This window comes from Sebastes fasciatus, chromosome 23, assembly GCF_043250625.1.
Source record: "Sebastes fasciatus isolate fSebFas1 chromosome 23, fSebFas1.pri, whole genome shotgun sequence".
Classification (NCBI taxonomy): Eukaryota; Metazoa; Chordata; class Actinopteri; order Perciformes; family Sebastidae; genus Sebastes; species Sebastes fasciatus.
In genome coordinates, this window is record NC_133817.1 from 16,984,634 (window position 1) to 17,007,139 (window position 22,506).

Here is a 22,506-nt window from a genome sequence, read left to right on the forward strand (position 1 = left end):
GGTTACATGTTCATACCCCCATGGTTACATGTTCATACCCCCATGGTTACATGTTCATATCCTCATGGTTACATGTTCATATACCCATGGTTTCATGTTCATAACCCCATGGCTATAGGTTCATATCCCCATGGTTACATGTTCATATCCCCATGGTTACATGTTCATATCCCAATGGCTATAGGTTCATATCCCCATGCTTACATGTTCATATCCCCATAGCTACATGTTCATATCCCCATGGTTACATGTTCATATCCCCATGGCTATAGGTTCATACCCCATGGTTACATGTTCATATCCCCATGGTTACATGTTCATATCCTCATGGTTACATGTTCATATACCCATGGTTTCATGTTCATATCCCCATGGCCATAGGTTCATATCCCCATGGCCATAGGTTCATATCCCCATGGTTACATGTTCATATCCCCATGGTTACATGTTCATATCCTCATGGCCATAGGTTCATATCCCCATGGTTACATGTTCATATCCCCATGGCTATAGGTTCATATCCCCATGGTTACATGTTCATATCCCCATAGCTACATGTTCATATCCCCATGGTTACATCTTCTTATCTCCATGGCTACGATGAGCCAAGTAACTATAGAAAGGCACAACTCTACTTATAATAAACACAAACTTACAAGTTAAATATAAAGAATATAAACACTTGGTGGCCTTACCTTTGGGTGTCAACATGACCTCTCCGTTTTCTCTCTTCACTGTAGAAGTGTTGTTAATCCTGCTGATGTTGTTGTTGTTGTTGTTGTTGTTAGTAGCATTACTCCCGGGTCCGGAGGTCAACAACAGTAGTTTATGTTTCTTCTTCTCCTCTCCACCTCCTCCTTTCCCCTTCTCCCGCTGTTTATCTCTACGTTTAGAGGAGGAGGAGGAAGGCGCTTTGTGGAGGAAGAAGTCGCTCTGTTTGAAGACTTTATGTGTGTTTGTCGGTGGTTGTGATCCACCAACAGCAGCAGGCACCACCACCGAGGGGTTGTTGTTGTTGTTGTTGTTGCTCGTCTTCACCGGGCTGAAGCTCCACAAGCTGCTGTAACTCTGCTGCTGCTTCCCGGGCTGCTGGAGGAGCTTCTCTCTGCCGTTGCTGCCGCTGCCTGCCACTCCTCCTCCTGCTTCTCGGCTGAGTTTCTTGGGTTTACCGCTCCTCTCCTCCACTCGGAGCTTCTTGGGCGGCGGCGGCGGGTGTAAATCCCGGTTGCGGTTGTCCTTCGCCTCGGTGCTTTTGACGGAGGAGGAGACCGCCGCGGTAGCAGCAGCTCCGGTGAGGTGAGCGGAGCCCAGCGAGGCAGCCATCTTGAGGCTTGTCTCTCTGTTTACTCTCTCTTCTCTAACAGACCCGCTGCTGCTTTCTGCTGCTGCTCTACTGCTCGACGTGAAGGGGCGGGGCATGTTGTGATGGACAGGCAGCCAGGGAGGGGGCGGGGTTAAGGCTTGATTGACAGGCAGAGAGGGAAAAACTAGAGGCGGGGCTTACTAGCTGTTTATGTACTGTTAAAGGTCCCATATCCTGCTCATTTTCAGGTTCATACTTGTATTTTGTGTTTCTACTAGAACATGTTTACATTCTGTAATGTTCAAAAAAACTTTATTTTCCTCATACTGTCTGCCTAAATATACCTGTATTTACCCTCGGTCTGAAACGCTCCGTTTTAGTGCATTTCAACGGAATTGCATTGCTATGCAACAGTTTGGGTCCATGTGTACATCCTGTCAGCTGATGTCATTCACATACACTGTAACATTAAATTAACTGGGCCACATTTAGAATGTTTACGTTTAAAACCGTGTAATGGTCTAAATATTGTATATTTGTGACATCACAAAATGGACAGAAATCCTAATGGCTTGTTTCAAACGCACAATTACTGAATACGGGCTGTGTGTGTTTCTCCGTATATTGAGCGTTTTTATAGTTTAACAGTATTTATATAGCACTTAAACCTGTTTTTATAATATATAAGACCTGAAAATCTCACTTTTTTTATAATATGGGACCTTTAATGTATTTTATAAAAAATAATAATGAGACCTCAAGCAAAGTAAATGAACATCAAAAAGCATAATGAGCATGTCATCTCTCTAAGCACATACACACATCCATACAACACATACCCTTCCACACAATTCCCCTCCCTGACTTCTGACCCTTCACCACATTTAATTTATTTGAATTTATTTATATTACTTTATTTTATTTTATTTTATTTTAATTCTTTGGATTGTTTAAGTATGTGCCATCCCTTTTTCTCTGACTTCCGTTGCTCCTAAAGTAGTGTTATTATGGTAAGGATGGCCTCTGAGAGAGGCGAACGGCGTCACCACGTTTTCAGCCGCCGGTTTTGCACTCGGCGGCTCACGTTACCGCAGTCTTGGAAACTGAGGAGTGAGCGGAGGGGTACTCAGTCGGTTGCAATCTGCAACCACACCACTAGATGCCACCAAATTCAACACACTGCACCTTTAATTAAGTTTTTTTTTAGACTACAAAATGTCAGAAAATCGTGAAAAATGTCAAGAACTCAAAGAAGTGTCATATCCGACAAAACAAGATAATTGAGGATATTGCAACAAACAATTTTCACTGTTTTCTGACATATATTTCAAATTAACCGAAAAAAGAATCTGCAGGTTAATCAATAAAAACAATTAGTTGCAGCTATATTTTATAACAGCCACACTGATAGTGTTTTTTTTATCCTATTACCAAATTCAAAGTTCAAAACATTTTTGTTTTATTTCAGTTTTATTGGGATTTGTTGGACACAACTGATAGACAGAACATGTAGTGTGGTGTTTGTTTAAAATGGAAATATTCCCATCAAAGAGGATAAACTTGCCCTCTTTCATCTGATCTTCATAACTGGATGAGTTTATCACTCTCACACACTAGAGCACATCATTATACAGCGTCGTCTCGTGAATCCTCCGGAGCTGTTTACACTTTGATTTGCTGACATGAAAACATTTCCCTCACTCAGACCGATTGGCTGAGCTGTCGGCACGAGGCCTGTCTGTCAGTGACTGACAGCCAACCGTGAATACTAAACATGATTAGCGACCGGTTGTAATGTTACACAACTGGTCCGTAAACATTGTGACGAGATTATTGTGTGATGCAACGCAGAAAGTGGAAATTTGATGTCTGTGTGTGTGTGTGTGTGTGTGTGTGTAGGAACTAACAAGAGGAGCTAAAATTCTTCCAGCATCTACTGTATATGACTCATACAACTAAAAATAATCCGGTCAAATACATTACACTGTATATTCTGGGTTTTAAAACAGAGCTGACACAGTTTGCAGTTCCTTCCTGCTGCTTCTGCTCACGAACACTGATTGGCTATATTTATAAGTCATTACATAACATGTTAAACTGCTCCATGGGAAAACTGAGGTGACCCAGTTAAGATAGCAACCTGGCTTAATTCATACAACACAGGCAGATAGAGAGAGAGAGAGGTGTGTGTGTGTGTGTGTGTGTGTGTGTGTGTGTGTGAGATTGTTTTCAACACGTTGATTATCAAGCGTGTAAGTCAGAAAACTAAATGAAATTGTTATTTTTAAAGTTTGGATGTAAGATATAAACAGTACAAGGGCGATAACAGTGAAGACCTGAACACAAGCTATATATTCACAGAGCCTTCCGTCTCTGCTAAACAGCCTCATCCTACATTAGAAAAGTTCAAACAAACCAAGAGTCAGGGAGAAGAAAACACTCACTGTCAAAAAAAAGAAGCCTATTAATGATGTGATTGTTAAAAATAAATAAAAAAATACATAATCCAGACAGAGAATTGTATTAAAAGTTCCTAAAAATAACAAGAAAACTCATCTCTGATGCAATATTCACAGGAAATAATCTGCTCAAAATTCATCCAAATCGCTCGTTTTACACAAACCTCCTGAAGTTCACTATTTGTGTTAATTGCACAGTTTATCTAGTTGTTCTGTACCGTTATTGTTATGCATTGGATATAATATGAAATATCCATAAAATGTGTCATTGAGTCAGGGGTCGTCAGTTTACTCTTTACTTTACTTCCCACTAACAGGTGCTTTATATCAATCACTGTAACACAAAGCTGTCTCCGCTGCACATTAAATATTGTATTGTAACGTACTGTATAATTAATCTGAAATGAGCGTCGGCTGACGTGTGAGCAGAAGCAAGTAATCACAGTATGTCTTCCCACCTGCTGCGCCTCTCTCTGAGCGTAAAGTGAATACAAATGTGGAACCTTCAAGGTCTCGGTGTAAGACGGCGAGCGACTGTGTTTGTACCACCTGCTGTGATTAATTAATCGGCATATTAGTGTGTGTGTGTAGATATAAACGTCTCAGATCTTCCAGGTGTGGGAGAGGATCACCTGCTGTGACACCCCCTTCATTCAACACACACACACACACACACTATATAGTAAATAAAAGCTGTCTATATGTACACACACAGTCAAACAACCTGCACACATCTCATACGATTAAAAACAAAGAGGCGTTTCTTTACTTAATGTTCATTTTTACTGATTGATTTCTGCAACATACAAACATTTTGGGTGTGTGTGTGTGTGTAAGGAGGGGCAATAAGTGTGTGTGTACGTGTGTGTGTGTTTGTGTGTGGCGGGGGGGCTGAACGAGAGTCCCACAAGAGGCGATGAGCAAGCAGCAGCGAATCACATCGTTCACGCTCACGCCGCTGATGATGATTGGAGGAGAAGGGGGAAAAGGGAGGGCGGGCTCTCACTTAAAGGCACAGGTGGGCTCTTTTCTGAGATCGAGGCTAGTGTGCATGTGACGGGGGTCAGTTAGGTAGATAAACAGAAAGAAATGGAGGATTGGGAAAAACAAGTAAAGTTTAAAAGACTGTTTTTTTCTCAGCATGTCTATTAGTCGGGCGTATTATTTTGTTACTTTGAACCTCCAACAAGTAAGAGAGGCGTTACTGAAGTGAGCCGATCTGCTAGCACATAGACGTGTTGAAAACGACAACCTTTTAAAAAATTAAAAAGGCAGAGAGGAGGGTGGGAGAGGGATAAAAGAGAGAAAACAGCGGGGGAAGTATGAAGGAAGCGGGGGAAAAATAATGAGACGCTCCTCGTCCAGAGCAGGAGATCCATCTCTGTTGCATGTTCGACATTTAAAGAGCTGAGAGACAGAAATAAAGTGTAAAAAAAGGGTGAAAAATAAAAAAGTGAGAAGAGAGGAGTTGGGTGGGGAGCAGTGTGACGCAACAAACAACCGCGTATACAAAAATAACTTTTAAAATACCATTTACAAAAAAAACAACCATTATTATTATTATCATCATCATTAATATTATTATTACAATCTTATCCAAAGCCCGTTGTAGCTATTTGAAAGGGGGCCGGCTGGCAGTCAACGCTTTTTCCTCTGCCAATTAATTAAAACACAATTTTTTCAATCTTTTATAAGCATATAACTCCAACATAAAAAATAAAAACAACCCTGAAATATTTGCAAAAAAAAAAAAAAAAAGGGCAGCAGAATAATTTACAGTTTAAAGGGAAACACTGTGTAGGGGGAGGAATCATCATCATCATCATCATCATGCACTGACTTTCTTACATCTTCTGTTAATAAGAATATTTAAGAGATAACAAAAAAAAATCTGAAATATTATATACCTAAACTGCCCTGTACAGTTTTTATCTTTATAAAACAATGCATATACTGTGTAGTTATGGTAGCTAATGGAGTTAGCAGAGAGGAATAAGGAGAAAACAGTAGTCCTGGGTCCCTATCATCATTGTCTCACATATACAGAAGCAGGTACAGAATGATTTCAGATGAAAAACCACACAAGTCGGATTCATAGAGAAGCGGGTTGTTATGGGAAACCAGACTTTATATTAATCTGTCAAGTCCTGTAAGAGTTTCAGGTGATGTGTAACACTGCTGCTCCGAAACACTGGAGGTTTATTGTGAGTAAACTGGCTGCTAAAGTATAAAAAAAAAAAAAAAAAAAAAAAAGACTTGCATGGTCGTTCATCCAATAGGAGGAGAATGAGAACAGAAAAGGTACAAAAACAGAAAAAAAACAGCGAGGAAATAAACAGCAAATTTGAGTCCCAAGTAACAACCAAGAGTGTGAAGAATGAAGGAGGACTGTCATTGGCTGTCTTCTCTGAGAGGCAGACTAAGGCAGGCTCATGGTCCCAGCAGTGAGAGCCAGAGTCACAGAGTGGAGGACTTTGGCCATTACTGATGTGTTTTTAAGGTCATTTGAACCCTGTTGTGGCTGGAAAAAAAGCTGAATTCTTGGGCACACAGTTGGGAAACTTGCTTTAAAATGTTGTATGTTACAGGTGTCTCACATGATTCTGACTTGTCTAACATTAGCATTTTATTGTGAAATATTTGAGAAGGGAACATCACTCTTTGGTTAAACTTTCAGTATCTCTGCATTTAGCTTTGTTTTCTAACGCCACATGAAGATGTCAACATGATGATTACAGAATTAGCAGATATTTACAGGAACAAATCGACATTTTGGGGAAATACACTTGTTTGCTTTCTTGCAGAGAGTTAGACGAGAAGACGGATACCACACATGTCTGTACGGTAAAACATGAAGGTACAGCAGCTTTTTAGCTTAGCTTAGCTTAGAGACTGGAAACGGGGGGAAAAAGCTAGCTGGGCTCTGTTCAACGGTACTACCCATACTTCTACAACTCACTAATTAGTGCGTCACATGTTATTTATCTAATCAGTGCAAAGACTGCAGTGTGAAAACAACAATTCACCGGTTTCCAGTCTTTATGCTAAGCTAAACTAAGTTAAGTTAAGCGGTTTCTGTCTCCAGCTCTACATACAGATGAAAGTGGTTTCCCAAAAATGTGGTAAAATTCCAGCCACAGATCAGGACTGTGGAGCCAACATGGCTGCTGCTACTGACCACTGCAATGACCAAACTATGTCAGTCTATGACTCTGGTAAAACAGGGAGGTCAGCATAGAAATATGAAGCACGAGAGCTGAAATGACTGCAGCTAACAGGAATAAATCCTACAAGAAACCACGACGGAGGTGAGAAACAGTTAAAGGTTGGTAACAATCAGCTCCGGTGCTTCTGTTTCTATGCTGATCCTTTGTAATGTAGCACCAGCACACAGAAAGAAGGAGAGAGAGAGAGAGAGAGAGAGAGAGAGAGAGATAGAGCACCCTGGCAACCTGTACATACCCAACAGAAAAGGTTGCATCATGGGTAACAGATTATCTAGGTTCGCTTTGAAGATTGTTGTTCATTCAGTAGGAGGAAGCAGACACCTTCTGGGAGGAATCAGCTTTCCACAGTAGCTTTTTCTGATTAAAGATAATTCCTGATTTATGATGAAAAACTTTTTTTTTTCTCTCATTTGGCATGAAAGAAAAATACTTTTTAACATCTCTCTTTATTTAGCCTCACACATTTTCATGATACGTCTAAAGCGAGAGAGAGAAAACCTTTTTTTAATCGACTCGAGTCACTAAAACGGGGGGAAAAAAAACAGGAATTATTCTTTAACCATTAACAGGAAAATAACCAGACTGATCCCAGGTCAGCGTCTAGAGAAGTGAAATACTCTAACATCAGCAAGCTGAGCAGGAAAAATGTGGACACACCACTTGACCAGTAAGTGTTCTTCTGCTTTGCACAGTGGCACTTTGAAGGAAGGACTGAGGAGGAGGAGGAAGAGGAGGAGGAGGAGGAGGAGGAGGAGGAGGAGGAGGTGTGGCACAGAGTTACACAGAAGGAGTTTCTATGTAAAACTGTGCTGTCTGTCTGTGTAGCATCTATCAGCTATAGGTTTTTTGGACCAGCCAGGTGAGATCGGTAGAGTCCATCTCCTGAAGAGGGAGGACACTGTTGGTTGGTGGACAGGCGGATGTCTCGTCTCATCATGTCCACTCCAGGGGGGGTTCCCGAGGGCCTTTGGGCTGAATGCAGCGGTTACCGAACCCTGACAGAAGATGGAAAACAACCTCTTAGCTGGGTTGCTTTAAACACATCCAGAAAATGTGCCTTCAGTTTGTCTCCCAGTCTCAAAACCATCAAACATTTTCTGCACATGCAGCTACGTTTCCAATCAGCAAAAGCAACGCCACACAACACAAAAAAAAAATTATGACATTAAAATAAACCATGTTTGTCAGCAAAGTTTTCTGCACAGAGACTATAAAAACAAAATTACTTGTGCAAATAATAGTAGGAAAAAAAAGACAAATTCACTGACAAAACATGTAAAAAGAGGAAAGACAGCAGACTTACCCACCCAGGTCTGCCTTGCTGTCTGTTGCCGTGGTGCCAGCAGATGCAGGGTCAGCTGGAGATGTCTTCTTAACGCACTCTGACACATCTGCACACAAACACACACACACAGATTAATGGGGTGGAAGCGTTGTGTGAATATCAGCGGCTTCGAGTGCTCAGGAGGAGTTGTATAATAGTTTTAGTGATGTAAGACGCATTAGAGCTGCATTCGTTTTACTGAGGGGCTTCCTACATTTATTTTTTTAATTATTACCATTTAATTTAAATCTAGTTTTGCACTGGAAATACAGGTTTCACTTAACGCACCACACCTTTAACCCACAACGCACAAAACACCACATTACACCCACACGTGCAAAGAAAATATACATTAATATGTGAAGTTTTACACACTGATAAAACATTTGTTCTGCCGAAAAACTTCATGACATTTAAAGGCCGACTTAAAGCAGCGAACTTAAATGAAACCGCAGCCTCCTTTTTATTCTTCATAAATGCTGCTATTGACTTATATTCACAGTTGGTAAAAACAAACATTTATTCCCTTTCGATTATTCTGTCTCTGTCACTGAAACTGCTGAAGCACTAAATTGGCAGTTACCATCATCACACAACCCCTCATTGCGCGGATAAGCGTACGCACACATTGTTCATTTCACCTCTCGACAGACGTGGTTTATCTTTTCCCCTTTTTCTGTATCTCTTTACTGCTTCGTTATTACTCACTCTCCCGCTCTTACAGCTGCCCTTTTGACAAATGCTGTCAGTCTTATCGTGCGTCGGCTAATTTGTAAAACACTGAAGGTCTGTCTCCAGCTATGCTGAATAACTACTGTGAATACGCGTAAACACAAGGACAAACAAACAAGAGACTCGTCTTGCACAGAGCAGCACACAGACAGACAGACAGTTGCGATGTGTGCGAGTGTGTGTTCATACCTTTATTTGAACCGCTCCATTCAGCCGAGGCCGACGTTTTACCATCCAGAGGGTCTGACGGAGAAGAGCAACACAAAAGAGTGAGTTTAACAATGAAAGAACTGATGGAAATTGAACAAAGACTTAACTTCGACACACATTCTCACACATTCGTACCGTTCAAACCCTCTCCTCCATTAAGCCCTCCTTTTCTCAATACCTCAGCCTCACAGTGGGGAGAAAAAGCTCCACCAAAAAGGTGCACTAAGGCCTTATGATATCTGTATTTAGATTGAGTCGGTGCACACCAGTGAGAGCTAGGATCCTTCTTTGATCATAAATAGCAGGTGATGACAATGAGGAGACAGATTAAGAAATTACATTAAAGCTTCAAGACACTCTTCAAGCTTTCTACTGTGTCGCTGTACCCTTAATACATTCCCCCATCGATGTACGTCCACTTCTACATCACTACAAAAGCAATAAACTACTGCTGTGCCCCAACTCCATACTACCCATATACAGTATGTACTCATCTTTAGGGCTGCAACTAACAATTATTTTCATTGTTGTTTAATCTGTTGATTCATTTCTCGATTAATCGATGAGTTCTTTGGTCTGTAAAATGTCAGAAAATGGAGAAAAATGTCGATCAGTGTTTCCCAAAGCCCATGATGACGTCCTCAAATGTCTTGTTTTGTCCACAACTCAAAGATATTCAGTTTACTGTCATAGAGGGGTAAAGAAACTAGAAAATATTCACATTTAAGAAGCTAGAATCAGAGAATTTTTGACTTTTTTTTTCTTAAAAAATGACTCAAACTGATTAATCAATCATCAAAGTAGTTGGCGATTAATTTAATAGTTGACAATTAATCGATTAATCAATGCAGCTCTACAAATATTTCTAGTATTTATTCAGTGTGTACACAAGAAATCAGCACACGTCACTGTTTTATACTAACAGGAAATGATACAATACATGCAACATATGTTGGACGTCACTGCCAATGAATGACAAGACAGCAAAATGATTTTCCAAAAATATGATAGTTTGAGGTGTTTTAGAGATGTTTTACCACCTGTGTATTTTTTCTGCTGTGCATTGCATTGTGGGAGAATAGTGTCCATCAACAGCACACACATTTACAGGGTTCCCACTCTTTGCTAGATCATTTTCCAGGACTTCTCCAGGATATTTTCAGTGATGATGGCGTGGTATGACTGACGGTGATCGTGCCATACACTAATATGTTCCTCTCTGTGGAAGTCTGATTTAAAAGATGTGCAGTCTATGGCTATAACTATAACTATAATCTATGAAATCATCTCTTACGTGCTCAGAAAAATGTATCATAGAATAATATAATAAAAAGCTACCGCAGTTATCAGCCAGAAGTGACTAATATTTACATTTGAAGGATAATGTAACCAACGTTATTCAGAGTTTCAGCCACTTAAGTCGTAATGTCATCAAATCTGCATGTGCTACCATAAAAATACTCGTTCATAAACTACCATCTGATATATATATAGATACTGTATATATGATCCTGAACATGACTTAGTCCTTTCAGATGGCAATGTTATCCTCTTTGGGGAGCTCTGATAGACAGCCTCGTAGTTAGTTCTCCAATAAAATAGGAGGACGGTGAAATCATTTTATTTTCCAGGACAACACAAGATTTTCCAGGACATTTGACCTTTTCTCTAATTTTCCATGTGTTTCCAATAACTTTCATTTAGTATGCATACTGACCATTTTGAGTATACTTTATTTTGCAATTTCCTGTATGCAGTATGGATTGGGACACAGCTTGTGACTGATCATCAAAGATGTTCTTTACAGAAACACTGCAGGTCTGAAGTCGTGCCAACGCTGCCCCCTAGTGTTGTAAAACTGATAAAACCTCTCACAAAAACAAATGTGCTCCCTTTGGACACAACAGTGAAAATGTTTTAACTCCTTTACATCTCATGTGGTTGAATAATTTAATACCCAGCGGACACTACACAGGAAAAAGAAAGCAGCAGAAGGCAACAGGGAGGACACCGGCCTGTGAACCTGCAATATGTGCGTCCATCTGTCAGTTTGAAGCGAGGATGAGAGACTGAGGCCCTACCTGTTCGTACACCGAAAGGTACCAGAGAAGAGGAGCATCATATTCCTCCTTGTTCACCGACTGCATCAAACAACCACTGCTGTTTCACTCACACCACTAAAGCATTCGTTTTTTAAATCCACTGATCCGTATCCACCTTCTTTGACCAGCCATAAAACCACCAGATCCAGGCGGTGACTCCAGTGACTCCACAGCACTGGAAACACACCTGTGGATCTCGACCAATGCAAACGCACCTGTGGCCAGCAGGAAGGACTCGGGGGTTCTCGCAGGGAGGGGGGGAGGGGAGTCATCGCTGTCCCAGCAGTCTGGGTTAAAAAGGTCAGAGGTCAAATGAGAGGCAATGTTAATCACTGGCCCGAGAAGAAAAAGCAAGAGATCGTCAGTCAAATGGAAACGATGCAGAGAAAAGCTCATAACAAGTGTTTCCTTAATTCCTTCTCTAATGATAGTGGTAGATTAAACTATATGAAGTGATATAAAACTGCTTTATTACAAAAAGTAAAAAAATAAAAAATAACAGATAGGCAATATGGACAGATATTTGACTGTATTTTATCATGAGTTACAATACACTGTTATTTAAAATATTATATTACTTTATATTAGGAGTACAAGGCTCCTCATTAAGTGGATCAACCAATGCAAGGTACGGATTTGAGTTATTAAATGCCATTCATAAATTTGTCAGTACTAAAGCATGAAAAAAAAATTGTATTAACATTATTAAAATGTTTATTTCCCTTCATTTGTATTGCTTAAACAAAATATGTATTTATTTATTTGTTGCAGTCTTTTTGTTACTATTATTATTATTATTATTATTATTATGCATGTGTGCATGTTATTGCACATGCACACAGACAAAACTATGTTATGCTTAGATTCCATTTTTCTGAATTGTTAAATATTACCTGCATGTAATGTTTTTTTTTTCTACATTTTTATTTATTAACAATGTTCTCAGTATAACATAGTTTAATGTCAGAATTTATTTCTTTGGTTAACACTGTATCTGAATACGTTTATGCCAATAAAGCCATTTGAATTCGATTTTTAAAAGATGCACTCATATGTTACAAGGTATGAAAACGCATTCATGCATTTTTAATCATCATTTTCCATTGATTGTGAGGGATCACATGTAACTTTAAGTATCAGTTATGGTTTCTGTAACAGACACAAATAGATTAGCAGATGTTGAATACTGAGAACTGCATCAACGCTGAAACTGATGCGACTAATGATAGCGGTTTACCTCTGTTAGTTTCAGATCTATGTTCGACATGTCAAAGGAAATCTGTATATGTAATGATGAATAATAATTCACATGTCATTTCTGGGAACTTTCACATTTGCATAATGTTTCACATCTCATATGCGTAAATGTGAACTCAACCTTTCAGTCTGTCAACTATTCTATTTTGCTTTACTGTTTACTTAATAACTGTTTACTTACCTATTTATTTTATCGTTACTTAATTATCATATCTTGTTGTATTTTTTACTGATGCCTGTTGTTTTTGCTGCCGTAACACTGCAAATTTCTTATCTTCTTATCTTATCTTATACTGGTTAATAAATGTACAGTGTGGTTAAGTTACTGGTGTGTCAGATTGAGGTGCAACTAAAAGCACTGACATGCTCCACACAGTCATGATTATATTTCCATTCCATTATATTACATTCTCCTCTTCAAATTGAGTATTATTTGACAATATTCATCCCTGAGGGAAATATTGTCTTTTATTTAAATTACCCATGGGTCATTACCATTATGATTAGCTCCTGCTGCAGCATAATATGAGAAGGAAGCAACGGAAAGGGACGTGTAATTGTTTTTTTGAGTTCCAGCTGGTTCAGTACAGACCACAGTATATACTGTTGTTTAGTATTTACCATAAAACTCAATCATCTCTGTCCCCACACAACACTGATAGCAGAATTTTTCAATTGATTTTCCTTTAATCGAGTGTCAAGGTAAGGCTTTTTAATTCAAGCACAATATCCAAGGAGTCATTTTGTATTAATGACCTTATTATCAACCATAAGAGTGTCTGTCTCTTTCTTACGGAGACTTTTGTGGTCTCTCAAGGAAGCCCGACCCCTTAAATTATATTTTCTCCCACTCATCTGGAGGGGAACGGCAGCAGGACAGCTGAAATTAACTCTGAGGCTCTGAAGGGTCGAGGTGTTACCTTTGAGTATAATGTCGTTATTATAAAATGTTAGCCTCATTTCGATTAATCCTAAAATAATGCCTCTTTGATGGCTAATTGATCTACAGTCATTCAAGCTGTGATGGTTAAATCTTACTGGGTGATTTAAGTAAACAGGAACTAGTAGGTACAACTAGCTAAAGCGAACGCAGATAGATGCTGGTTAATGTAGCACGGTACCATTTTCAGGAGAACATTAAGGTGTTTGTTCAGCAGGTTAATGTCACTATAAGCGATGAGGGCGAGAGACAAATTACATTGTTGTTCTTGATCTAACTAAAGTGCTGTTAACAATGCAATTACAAACTCCAGCTTCAGAGACAAAGACACATTTTTTAAGGCTGGTAATCTATTACCAACAGAGGGGACTCAGGAAATGTAGAGTTCACCTGCTTTTGTTGTGTCTCAATCAATAGTGGAATTACTAGAAAGTTAATGTCTTCAGCATCTAATCATAATTGAATACTGATTATTAACATAATTATTAACATTGATTACACTGATCGCAAAGCATTCCTTTTGATTGGCATGTTTTAGAACATTTTCATTCTCTATTTTATTGTTGTATTTATTTTGCATTCTTATAATCTTTAGAACATTTTCAGATAGGAGAGGAAGAACTTAATTCATCCTGAAATGTGTATCTTGTAGCCTTGTATATTTTCAAGGTTTTACATATTTAACTGCAAAATTTACTTCAACTTAGCATGCATTGGTTTCCTTAGTCTCCTTAGTTTGCCACTGACTGGTAAAACATTTTATTTGAACGGCAACAACCTATATAAAATGTGCAATATCTAAATAATATAGGTTTGACTGATTCATTGACAATGCAACCAACAAAACACGCAGCCAACAGCTCTCTCTCTCTCTCTCTTGACAACAAGCAGTCGTTAGATTCTTGCAACCAGTCAAACAGCAGCCATCAGCGTTTCATAACCGACTCCAAAGCGTTCACCGCAGCCCAAATAAATGATGTGCCAGAAAGCCAAGCAGACCAGAACGCAAACCAGACCACTTCAGGACTGGGAGGCAAATATTCCTGCATTTAGCTTAAATATTGGAAATACTTCAGGAGTGCATGATGCCAGACATTTAAATGGCTACTATAACATTTGAATTTCATTATCTAACATTTTGTTGTGGAAAAACTGTTTCTCTAAAACTACTTTAAAGTTTGTCTTGTGGCTGTTTGTGTATAAAAGAGGAACAATAATAATGCCACCATGTCAATGTAACCATTAAGAAACTAATTTCTCTTTGGTTCCTGAAACAAGCAGGAAATGTTGACCTCTAGAATTTAAATTAAAAAAAATTGCATCTGAGAGTTATGGGTGTGCAACTGTCAACTCCTTTCTTCATCATCACAATTTATACAACTTTTTCTGTAGTATATGCATATTTAAAATTTTAGACATACTTCCAGATTACTTTTAACAGAGACTTTTAATTTGGAGCCGCATCTCGGGCGTTTGCAGTAACAGGACAGCTCAGATGGGATTGTCAGGTAAACTGCTGTTGTTTCTGAACACTAAAAAAACATTAGGAACGTTATTGTACTTATTTCCTGTCATCGACTAAATGTTGTCATGCAACTTATTAGAGCTAGATAGAGACCTATAGATAGGGATGCACCGATACCGGATGGGATATCGGGCGATACTGACTCAAATAGCTTTATTGGAAATCGGTGTCAAAGCCCAGGTATCGCTATCGGTATCAGGACTGAAAACGTTGTTGTAGTAAGTATCGTGTATTCAGTGTAGTAGTATACACTGAAAAGAGTGCTGTATCTTTCAGTTCCAAGAGACTATTTATTTGAACATATACTAGTTTTTATTTGAAGCCATTTTACTGCTGGTAAATTGATTGACATCATGCACCCGTCACAGTGAAATCCAAATATTTAAAAAATGCAGTGAAGTCTTATTTCATCAAGCTTTGAACCCATTCAAGACCAAAACCGTTCCGAGCCAAAGTCCACTTCAAACCACTCCAAGTCAGCTCCAATCACAGCAAGAATCCAATTTCAAAATGTCAAGATTTTGAAATCAACAAAAGAAGAAAGAGGCGATCTCAGTCTTCACACCCCAAACCACATCTCATCGCAGCGATCATGACAGTGAGGCCGTACCGATGCACAAACAGCGTGACACGGCTCTGTTCGCCAATGTGTATTTATCGGTCTCATGCAGTGTTGCTCCTTCACCATCCAACATGCACTCACACACACTGAAACGAAAAAACACACAAAAACAGTTTCTCCCGTTTTTGAAAAATCCACTCACTTAGACAAACACACACAAGCTGAAAGAGAAGAAGAAGAGATGTTTTGACAGATGTTTGCTGGTTAACATTCGCAGCATTCCTCGCAAACCGTCCAATTAGTCATACAGCCATGCTTGAAATGAGACTCACTGGAACTATCTCAGTCCTTTTTCTCCCACTCTTTTTCTTGTTATTCCTCGTCTCCCTGCCTCCGTCTTAACCGAGCAGTAAGAACAGTATGTGTGTGTTGACGGATACAACTTATCATTATGGTCTGTCTGAGACCTCTGTCTAACTGCTGACCCTGAAAATGACTCTAACGTGTGGTTTCTCTGAGCGTATGTGTGTGAGGATAATAAAGACAGGTTGTCAGAGTTACTCTCGGTGTCTTTAACAGAGTTTTATGAACTAGACTCATCAGAACTGAGCTGAAATGACCCACTGTGTTTAATTCAGTTAGTTAAAATGCCTATTTATCTGATTTCCTTTAAAGTTGTTAATTGACTCTGTGAGAAAAAGCAGCCAGTTAGTTAAAGGAATTAGATTCACTCATTAAATAATTAACATACTTGTTGACGGAGAGCACTGCCCCGCGATCGACATGGGCACCACCTTCCGCACCGGCTGCTGGTCTCCGTGGTGAGGGGATGTGGTTACCATGGCCGTCGCCGTGGATACATTAGTACGATAGCCCTCCTTTCCTCCGGACATCTCCCCGTCCCCCTCCTCCTCCGAGTTATCGGAGTGCAGGGGGTTGGTGAAGCTCAGGGCAGTCCTAACGGGAGTAGAGGAGGACGAGGAAGAGGAGGACGAGAGGTGGGAGGAGGAGGACGAGGATGGGGCGACGCGGTCTGAGGAGGACGACGAGGAGGAGGTTTTGGGGAACTGTTTATCCGGGCTGCTGCAGACCTGAGCCCACGACGCATGGCCGGCCTTCACCTCCACTTTCTCACCTCCCTGCGTCTCCCCCTTCTCGCTCTTCACGGGGAGGTGGTTTGGTCTGGCTAGGACGCCTCCGTCAGCCTGACTCTCCCCGCATCCGCCCGCTCCCCCCTCCGTGCCCGAGTCCTCCGACAGCGAGGAGCTAGACGTCAGCAGGGATTGGCCGGAGCGGGCTTTGAAGGCGTGGGTTCTTTGCAGCGCTCCGGCGCTATTGGCTGAACTGCTGCCTCCTCCGCCCGCTACTCCCATGGAGGTGGAGGTGTCAAAACTACGAGGTCCTTCCTGTAACGGCACCTTTTTAATCTCAATGCTCAGCTTCCTCTCGATCCGAGGGCCGCCAGAACATTCAACAGCGGGGGAGAGGGGCGACGAGGGAGTCTGAGTCTGGCTTTGGCCCGATTCGGATTTTGTGGATTTGTTGTTATAGTTGTCATTGAGATCTAGATTTGAGACCTGAGTCTGCTGTTTCCGACTTTGATGATCTTGGTCTTTCTGCTCCGAGGGACTGGTCTGCTTGTTGGTACTGGGTTCTGACTGGTTCTGCTGCTGGTCCGCGTCTTTATTCTGAAAGGAAAAGGAAAACATTCAAGCACCTTTTTGCAAGTACAGCATCAACTAGAAAACAACAAAGGTCTTCCATGTGTTGGGGCATGTCTGACAGGGAGTCAGGACAAGTTGACACAGCAATATCTTGTGTGAAATTCCCAGAATATTTTACTGCAAGATTCTCGGGTTAAGAGTGTAAAAAGGCACAACAGAGTGACCAGGACAAGTCTTCTTAATTCAGGAGTGAACCTCCAGTATACTGGTAATAAACAACAAACCATATTTTAACCGCAATCTCCTATTTTCTACACTGTCATCTGTTAAAATAAAGGTTAAAATGCCCCAAAAAAGCCACATTCTTTACTTCCAGCTTCTCAATTTATGAGGATTTGTTTGTATTCTTTGCCTTATGTGACAGTAAACTGAAAATCTGTAAGATCTGCAAAAAAACAAAAAAACAACACAACATAGATGTATGCTGTGCAGTTAATTACACAACAAACTTGACATATTAGAAATGGATACATAAACAACCATTCTGTAAAATCTGTATGTTTCTGTATATGCAGACTCACCTGTGTGGTAGCCAGGACATGTATGACAGGTTTGGGGTGGTAGCGGTCGTTGTCCTGCCGTACGTTGGTGACGGTGGGGAAGGCTGAAGGGGGAGACGGGGTCAGGATGGGGGGTACAGGGTGAGGCTCCGGAGGCTGGAGGATCTCCTCCTTCACATCACCTTCTGCCTGGGAACTAGACACAGAGAGAAACAGAGAGAGAGAGAATGGATATTACACACAGAGACTTTTGATACTCTTTAACAAAACTTCGCTGTTGGACTGAACCATAAATGTAACGCAGACTTTTTAAGTAAAACAAGCCAGATGTGTACATGCAGAGAGATTAAGACTGTGAGGAAAAAATCATTAATTTGTATGCCAACATATTTTGCTTTTACGCTACAATACAAGTGGTGTGAATGTTTAAGTACAAATCTAACCTATTTGTAGGGCTGCCCCCTCTTAAAAGACTAAGATTTCTTTAGTCGATTAGTCATATTTTTTATGCTTTTTATGCTTTTTATTAAACTTATGAGCACATCTCTGGTAAACACAAAATTTAAAGTGGTGCTTTTGTGTGATTCTTTGTAGAGAAACTCAGTTTCACAGATCTGTCGATTAAAATAACTAATCGATTAGTCGACAAAATAGTATGAGTGTTAGTCAAAGAAGAATTTCTTTGGCGGAGGACAGCCCGACCTATTTGAAGACTGTGGTTCAGGCAATTAAGAGAAAATGAAAATGATGAAAAGGCAAAATTTCATCACACTGGTCAGACAACTTCCAGACATTTGGACATCCACATTTTAAATTATTCTGTCTAAAAAGACATGATGAAATTAAGATGATGAAATGAACTTGTACTAAATTAATTTCATACATGAGTGAAGCTAAAAGGTTTCTGTTCAGGTTGTGAAGATTAGTTTTCAACCACTAGGTGGCAGAATTTGAAAAAAAGAAGTAGCAATGTGCTCAATATGTCTGAGGCAAATCACTTGTCCTCAGATGTGACTGTATGTTTCGCTCATATTTTGTTGATTTGAGGTCGACATGATGTATTGATGTAAAGCAAACTGAAAACAGACTGAATCACCACTACGGACTTTATCCCTCTGAATGAATGCATTGTGTTTAATGTTTCTGGAACTGCAGTGCAGAGTTGAAGACTAATTACCTAAGGGGATATTAAACCATTGTATTGTTTTCTATTCTGCTTTTATTCTATTATTTTCTTTGCAGCAACCGACTTCAGTTACTGTTGGTCCATGGCGAAAAGGGAGTGTTTTGCTACAAAAGTGTACAAGATGTCTTTTTACCAGCTAGTTCAGTGGATGTCTTTACAGTATAGTATCTTCAGTACTGCATACAATGTGATTCATATTGCACTTAATCAAGATCAACTGTGTAACGTGCTTATAAACTACTTAAACCACACCTATACATAAACGCAGTGTAGGTGTGTGAATTATAAACAGGATGCTGAGGTTGAGACCGAGCGAGCCGCACAGCGATGGAAAGTTAAACATTAAGATAATGTTCCACTCCACACAATATACATTTACATATACATGCAAATATATATATACACACACACAAAGGAAAAAAAAGAACTGTGAAAGGATGTGGTGGTGCGCTAACTCAAGAGCGCATGACTGTATGTAGGACTGCACATGATGCTGTGTGTGTGTGTAAAAGACACAGATAGAAAGTCAGACACAGAGAAGTTGCGAGCTAGAAGGACGGGGGATTTCCTTTTCTTGAGCAACTTTGGAGTTGCTATCAGACAGTAAAAGGTTTCCTCACACAGCCTGGGTATCACAGTATAGCTGCCCTTGTCTGGCTGACACTCTTCTATGATAGGAGGTTGTGATCTGCTGTGTGTATGTTTGTTTATTTATGGAAAGCATGCAATGATTGAACACTGAATCACTCCTAAGGATTTCATTTTCTAAATACAGAAACACTAGACTAATAACTTTTGTTATAATCTCAGTGAGGGAGGTCAGAGGTCACGATTGCTGGAGAACAGAGCTCCTGCTGAGATTAAGCTCCATTCAAGAACAGGGTTTGTTATAATAAACTAATACTGGAAAATGTTGAAAAAGTGTTGGGAAAGTGAAAAATATTATTAGTAAACTGAAACTAAATAAAAACTAAATCCTTTAAGAAAAACTAAAGCTAAACTGAAACGATGTTACCTGGTTAAAAAACTAAATTCATATCAGTTTTAGCTTTTTATTTATAATATATCACTACCGAAAAAAGGAGACAGCATGAATGAAACTAAATATATAAAAAACTAAACCTTTCTGAAAAACTGAATTTTAACTAAAGCTAGCAAACGCACTCTGAAAACTAACTAAAACTAAACTAAAATGAAATTGAAAAGTCAAAACTAAAATAAAATAAAAACTCATTGAAAATTCAAAACTATTATGACCTTGCTCAAGAGCTTCTCTAACCACCAGAATCTAAAATCGTATCTTACGGGTCTCTTGTTGGTAATTTGTGTCCTCCGGGTTAAAGGAGTCTTCCTTTAATGAAAACATAAATTACCCATGAGGATTTCTTCCTCTACATCATCTTCATTGCACTGAGCAAGCAAAAGATATATTTAACAATAACCCAGATGATTCCCACCGGTGCCGATTGTTTCCATGGGGATATGATGAATCATTCAGATGAGTTTATGCGGGCCCTGTGACCCTCTAAGATAAGATAAGATTAAATTATTCCTCAGGGGAAGCTGAGCTATTACAGGAGCAAACACTAAAAGCAAAAACAAATGAGCAGCATCAAAGAGAGTAAAGCACATCTGAAAACTGCAGCACAAGGACATCCATGAAAAATGCAAGTAGGTATGAAAATATTATGAGGGTTTACATCGAGTGAATAAAGGAGTAGTGATAGTGATTAGCTTTCACTAACAAACAGTTTGTGGGGGGGGGGAATATGTTTAACTGTAGGAAATGAGCAAACTTTAATGTACGGTGTGCCTTGTTTTACTACTTTCTACTTTGTCTTTATTTTCCTTAATGGTGTTCAATGGTGCGAGTGCAGCTGTCAACAAAATGTTTCACTTACATTAGGGGGCAAATTCTCTGTTTGCAAAAAGAAGTCCGATTGTATAGAAGTCTATGAGAAAATGACCCTTCTTCTAACTTGATTTATTACCTCAGTAAACATTGTAAACATGAGTTTATTGTCTCAATCGCTAGTTTCAAGTCTTCTTCAATACAGCATGATGTTCATTTAGTAAATTATGGTCCCATTTAGAGTCAAATAGACCATAAAGCAGGGGATGCTTTAGGGCGTGGCTACCTTGTGATTGACAGGACGCTACCACGGCGTTGTCCGGTCTGGGAGTTGTCCGTGTTTTCGTATTCTAACTTTAACCCTTTCACAGTGTGTTTTCAGTTCATGAAAGTTAAATATAACCTTTTTCAGAGTTCGGTTGTACTTAGCTCCACCCTCTCCTGTCACTTCTGGTTGCAAAAACCAAGATGGCAACAGCCAAAATGCAGAACTCGAGGCTTCAAAACGGCAGTCCACAAACCAAAGGGTGACGTCACGGTGACAACGTCCACTTCTTATATACAGTCTATGTCTATAACACACTATGATGTAGTTGTAAGCAGATACATTACTAAAGTATTTGTCAACAACTATAAGTCCTCCTGTGGGCACCCTCTTGTAATATTAAATGTGTATTCAAAGGAGAAGTTAGAATTGTAGCCAAATACTGCACATTAATAAACCCCTTAAAAATGTTCTTATATCTGTCTGTAACTACATTACACTGCGTTGAAAAGCATTTATTAAATGTTTGTATGTATTGCTTATAAATGATTAAAAGGGGATCTCTAAGAATCTGTGACTATTTTTGAAAAAGAGCATCATACACAACTAGCATGCACTCCAAGTTCTTCCACTTTTGCCCTGAAGCATAAACACACTACAACCATCCGTACTGTTTTGGCATGCTGGTGACACAGTTAAGAGCTAACCTTGGCCAAATGAACATTACGCACACATGCACACATACAACCTAAACACCTACACACAAACACACATGTAGAAAATTGTATGCACCACCCACACTCACAACGAACACACGAAACAAGAGCACCGTGCCCTCCACACGTATGTGCTCCAGAGGGAAGATGCTGCATTTTTAATCAGCGTTGGTTCACAGATGTGCTAGAAGGCGATCAAGCTTCAAGAGACACTTCCTGGTTTCAGGTTGTGCTCATGATAGATTCACACAGACACCCAAGAAAAGGAGCAAACCACACTCTCAATGTGACAAATGATGAGAACTAACAACTCTCTGTTGGAGAGCTGAATTTCCACATCACAGAATCACACTTGGTAGCACTCAAAAACCTCTATGATATATTAACTTATGAATAGGGCTGAACGATTTTGAAAAATGTTTAATCATTTTAATATTTCATGGTGTTTGAATGGTTCTTTACCCTCCTTTTTCTAAATGTTTTTTCTTGTGGAATTATTTGTTTTTATTTTATGGTTACAGTATTTATTTCCTATATTCTGTAATTAGGATGAAATGAACTAGTTTATATGGATTTAAGCCAAATTTGTGCTGTGGACAAAGAGAAATATTCCTGATAACAA

At 39.6% G+C, this 22,506-nt stretch overlaps 2 protein-coding genes across 5 annotated transcripts in view; both read right to left on the bottom strand.

Moving 5' to 3' along the window:
- The window catches only part of LOC141761709 (uncharacterized), a 40,468-nt gene extending 39,049 nt beyond the window's left edge, over nt 1-1,419 (bottom strand). The window contains exon 1 of the mRNA XM_074625271.1: nt 696-1,419. Within this exon, the coding sequence (XP_074481372.1) occupies nt 696-1,419 (724 nt within the window). The remainder of the gene's footprint in view (nt 1-695) is intronic.
- Nucleotides 1,420-4,522: 3,103 nt separating this feature from the next.
- The window catches only part of ptpn12 (protein tyrosine phosphatase non-receptor type 12), a 59,534-nt gene continuing 41,550 nt past the window's right edge, over nt 4,523-22,506 (bottom strand). Inside the window, exons 13-18 of one of the 4 annotated variants that reach the window (XM_074625273.1) lie at nt 17,887-18,061; nt 16,393-17,329; nt 11,573-11,644; nt 9,235-9,288; nt 8,297-8,380; nt 4,523-7,984 (exon numbers count right to left, since the gene is read on the bottom strand). In XM_074625273.1, coding sequence (XP_074481374.1) covers nt 7,923-7,984; nt 8,297-8,380; nt 9,235-9,288; nt 11,573-11,644; nt 16,393-17,329; nt 17,887-18,061 — 1,384 coding nt within the window. In that variant the 3' untranslated portion in view covers nt 4,523-7,922. Of the gene's footprint in view, nt 7,985-8,292; nt 8,381-9,234; nt 9,289-11,572; nt 11,645-16,392; nt 17,330-17,886; nt 18,062-22,506 lie in introns of all 4 variants that reach the window. The other 3 variants (XM_074625274.1, XM_074625275.1, XM_074625276.1) reach the window with 3 other exon arrangements.